The 4808-nt window shown below is 47.7% G+C and overlaps 1 protein-coding gene across 1 annotated transcript; it reads right to left on the bottom strand.

Annotated features, from left to right (window-relative positions):
• Window positions 1–2515: 2515 nt before the first annotated feature.
• On the bottom strand, window positions 2516–3509 carry LOC122117772 (mas-related G-protein coupled receptor member A-like). The gene has a single exon (XM_042691598.1). It carries the CDS (start codon window positions 3507–3509, stop codon window positions 2520–2522), a length of 990 nt encoding a protein of 329 aa, XP_042547532.1. The 3' UTR covers window positions 2516–2519.
• Window positions 3510–4808: the final 1299 nt, after the last annotated feature.

Below are 4808 nucleotides of genomic sequence, written 5' to 3'. Positions count from 1 at the left end.
CTGGAGTGTATAGTGACTTTTAAATGGGCCAATCCGGGGACACCTGGTGTTATATGCTAATCTTGTGGTTTTTGCATTTAAGTAGTTCGGGGTTAAGTAGTTTGCACAAACGCTGAAAAAACTCCTCTTGCTTGTTGCATCTACTGGTTTGGAGTCTTGGTTTCTGAGGCGCCCTCCCGTTGACGAAAGTATCCCAGGAGTCTGGGGTTTTTCACTATCAATGAACTATACCCCCAATGCTTTTGTTTCTGAGACAATGTCTCACTAATGTTTGCCCAGGCTATTCTCATGATCCTTCGTCCTCCCTCAGAGTATCTGGGATTATAAGCATATACTGCCATGCCTGGCTTATATTTTTGTTTCTCTTAGGTATATGCTTAATGGTAGAATTTCTGAGTCACATTGTAGCTCTATGCTTGGCATGCTGTGGAATTGCCAATTTTTCTCACAATGCTTTATTTTTATTTTTATTATTTATTTATTTTTTTCTTGTGAAAATACTATACAGAGGGGTTACAATTACATGGGCAAGATAATGAGTACATTTCTTATCAAGCATTGTAGCCTCCTCCTTTGTTTCCCCTTCCCATCCCTTCCCATCCTCCCCCCGCCCCCCAATCCTCCCCACTTTCCCCTCCCGCGCCCCCCCCCCCCTCGCACCAAAGTTGTAAAGTTCGTTTTCAACATAATGACTTGTACATCTCATTGTTGCAATGGGTCCACCTGTATCCCTATTTAAACGATTTGTTTTTCCCCTTCCCCTCCACAAATTATACCAACATCAAATACAGTGAAAGCAGGGGTTCTACTGTGGGGGAGGGACATACAAAGCAACAAAGAAATAATCTTATAAATCACAATGCTTTTTATCAGTTTAAATTCCTGCTAAAACTTTTAGTATGACTTTTGATCTGATAACAAGTTGTCACAAACTATTATTTGAACTCTCCATGTTATCTCCACCTGTGTGGGTGCAGTATCTATACTAGCTTTTTGTTTGTTTTAGTTTTACTTTTTGTTTTGCAGTGCAGGGTGAGCACTCTGCCTGGGGGCTACTTCTCTAGCCTTCTGCATTGACATTCAGATTAAACTCTTGTTTTAACATCCAATCACTCATAAGCCATCAGCGGAGCTGAATTATTATGTGGGTAAATAATAACATGTAATTTAATTGGAAAATAAACTATCTCCCTGCTCTCAACTGGAGCTTGTTCCCCCTCCAGTACTGGAGTTGAACTCAGGGCATCACATTTGCTAGGCAAGCACTATATGCTGGAGGTAGATCTCCACCCTTTTTGCTCAACTTAATTTTGAGGTGGTGTCTTATATTTTTGCCTAAGCTAGCCTAGAATGTGATCCTCTTATTTACTTCCCACCTATAGCTAGGATGACAGGCACATACCACTGTGACAAGCTTTTTCTATTGAGATGTTGTGAACTTTTATTGCCGAGTCTGGCCTTGAATTGTGATCCTCATGGTGGCAGGTGTGAGTCATTGACACTGGATTATTTTGGAAGCAAAAGGATTGCACTAGAGAAGTGGGTGTTGTCCACTGCTTTTCTTTCCCCTTATCTCCTTTATTTCTCTGTTGAGTTTATCCATGGTTTCTGATCCAGTAGGTTTGGACATATCCCTGGGGAGGAGAGCAAGAGATTGCCTTTTGGCTTGTCCTAGGCCGAACTGGCTAGCTTTCTCTGGTGCTATTTTGGGTTGGACTCCAACTAATTTTGCAAAACTTATGACAATTCTTGTCACTTCAAGGCCAAGGTAGACAACTGATCTCATTGTTCAATCTTGATTGCTCTCTGCACTCTAGTCATATCAACTTTTTTCCTTTCCTTTCTTTTTCCTTTCCCTTTTTCTCCCTCCCTCCCTTTTCTTCCTCTCCCTCCTTCCCTCCTTCCCTCCCTCCCTCCCTCCCTTCCTTCTTTCCTTCCTCCCTCCCTCCCTCCCTCCCTCCCTCCCTCCCTCCCTTCCTTCCTTCCTTCCTTCCTTCCTTCCTTCCTTCCTTCCTTCCTTCCTTCCTTCCTTCCTTCCTTCCTTCCTTGGACCAGGACTAGAACTCTGTACCTGATGCTTTTGCTCACTGGCTAGTGCTCTACCAACTGAGCTATGCCTCTAACCCTCTGAGTTATATAGTCTCATGAAGATATTTCATCCAAACCATCTGGTTCCATGTGAACCATCTTCTCTTTCTGTACTACCCAGTAGGAAACAATCACAAACAAGAGCTGTGGATTTTTTGTTTTTGTTTTCACAGATTCTTGACATTGCAAGAAAATGGCAAAGAACTAGCATTTAATAAGGAAGACTGGGAGGAAGTTTATCAGTCATGTTGAGAAGGGCTGGAGATAGTCTACTTAAAGACTAATACTTTTCCTGAGGAAAACTAGGAAGGCCAAGTTCAAACAGTCCTTTTGATTTTCCTTCTTTTTTGAGGCCGAGAGAAGAGCCAACCAGTGTCCCAGTGGTTCACTGCCAAAGTCACCAAGGATGGGCAGGCGGATGAGGCCTTCCCTCACTGCTCCTCTTTGCTTATGGACATCTCCAAGGTGCCCTGAGGAAGGCTGCTTCCACCCGCTTCACCCTCGGGCGTGTCCTGCAGGGCCCTCTGGAGGAGCAGCTTGAGCGTCTGCTTCTTCAGCTGCTGCCTGAAGGAGCCCACGAAGAAGTAAATGATGGGGTTGGCACAGCTGTTCACGGAGGAGAGGACCACGGAGCTCAGATAGAGGCCATAGGAGATGGCGCTGAAGTCAATCTGAATCCATATTAACAGGAACCAGTGGATGCCGAAGGGCAGGCCACAGATGAGGAAGACCAGCACGGTGAGCAGGATGGTCACGTACAGCCTGGTCAACTTCATCTTCCCAGCACCGCACAGGACTTTGGCCAGCAGGGCCCCACTGGACCCAGAGAGAACCACAAATAAGAACAGCAGGCACGCAGCCGTGCAAAAGTTAGACACCAGACACTGTTCATTCTCATACTTCTTATCCAAGAAGCCACAGTAGTACCTGTTCAGGATGCTGAAGAGCAGAGATGTGACCCAGAGCAGGGCGCACATGACGGTGGAGGTGTGCTTGGGGCGTCGGCAGCGGTACCAGATGGGGCACAGGACGGACAGGCAGCGCTCGGTGCTGATGGCGCTGAGCATGCTCAGACCTGCGATGTAGGGGAACATCATGATGGTCGTGAAGCAGGGGAGGAAGACGATGTCGGGATAGGAGAATTTGACGAGGACCAGCGTGGAATCGATCATGTGGCAGCAGAGGAAGAGCAAGTCGGCTGCGGCGAGGTTGAGGATGTAGACGGAGAAGGCGTTCCTGCGCATGCGGAAGCCCAGCAGCCAGAGCACCACACTGTTTCCTGCCAACCCCACCAGGGCGGAGAGAATGATCACCACGTTGGGGATGAGGATCTTGCTGTTGAAGCTTCCAGGCACGTTTCCTTCTGTGCCGTTCAAAGGCGTGGGCTCCGTCCCCAAGGAGGAGGGGCTGGTTGTGTTCATGATCAGAAACATTTCACTGCGGGGCCTGGGGACACAAAGAAGACTGGAGTGCTGACTGTGTTATGGCCGCTTCATCCTCAGGGCCACCTTGCTGTGTGTCATGGTGTCACAGCGGAATGTTAGCGAAATGAGCTCCCTTCCCATAGCTTAGTACACTCCCTTTCCTCTCCACAGCTTAGCATGCTCCCTTCCTAGGCAACACTAGGCCCATGTAGTAAAGGCAGTAAATAATCAGCCTCCAACCCCCTTGACCTTGGGATGGCTGGTCTCTGGGGCAGCTACCACCATACAAGGCAGCAAGAGCCCCTTAGAGTGACCTTCAGGTCTGGGCAGCTGCAGGGCCCCTTATCTACTATTTGGACAGCAGCCATAAGTCCCAATCTGCCATGATGAAGGCCCTGGCCCACACATCCACACCAGGGTCTCCACCTCCTAGCCCCTTCTAGCCCCTTCTAAACCTCCTCGGTTATATAGGTCACCCCAGACAATAGCTGACGCTCCTCACTCCTCCCTTGTGAGAAGAGGTCTTGCTGGCCCTTTCTGGGAAATAAACCTTTCTTTGTTCTCAGTACCTGGATGTCTGCATGGTTTTCTGGCAAAGTCCAAATAATCTAACAGGGAAGATATGGAGGCTTTCAGAGATGATGTAATTTATCAAAAGCCAAGGGATCTGGGATCCTGGGTGCAAACCCATTTGGGCTTAACTCTTGATCACTCTCCCCTGCAGCCCAGATCCTCTACTGAATGTGTGAGGATCCCAGCACCCTCATCTGGAAACCCAAACAGTTAGGGCTGCCAGCAGCACTTCCAGAAACACTCTTGGTTTTCAACCCCCTCTCCCCCCTTTTTTATCCTGAGGAAAATTCCAGGACTCCCTACATGTAGCATCCCAAGGTGGAAATGCAGGAGATGTCAACTTATAGCACAAAATGGTAACTGACTCTAGAAATAAAAACCCTTTGTATATTTTTCCTCCTTATGTACATTTTGTGCCTAGTAGTGGACTGAGTGGTGCTATAGAACCTTTTAAATCCATTGTGTAGGGTAAATGCCTAAAGGCATTGAAGTGAAAGCTGGTAACCAAGGGAAGCATATGAAGATACTGGAAAGACCCCTCTCCTTCCCTCCCTCCCTCCCTTCCTCCCTCCCTCCCTCCCTCCCTCCTTCCCTCCCTTCTTTCCTTCCTTCCTCCCTCCCTCCCTCCCTTCCTTCCTTCTTTCCTTCCTTCCTTCCTTCTTCCTTCCTTCTTTCCTTCCTTCCCTATCCCTCTTTCTCTCCTTCCTCCCTCCTGTCTTTCAC

This window comes from Dipodomys spectabilis, unplaced genomic scaffold (assembly GCF_019054845.1).
Source record: "Dipodomys spectabilis isolate Male_0828 unplaced genomic scaffold, ASM1905484v1 ptg000145l, whole genome shotgun sequence".
In the NCBI taxonomy this organism is placed as follows: domain Eukaryota; kingdom Metazoa; phylum Chordata; class Mammalia; order Rodentia; family Heteromyidae; genus Dipodomys; species Dipodomys spectabilis.
Note: the sequence above shows the minus strand (reverse complement) of the source record. Positions and strands in the feature narration are given on the sequence as shown.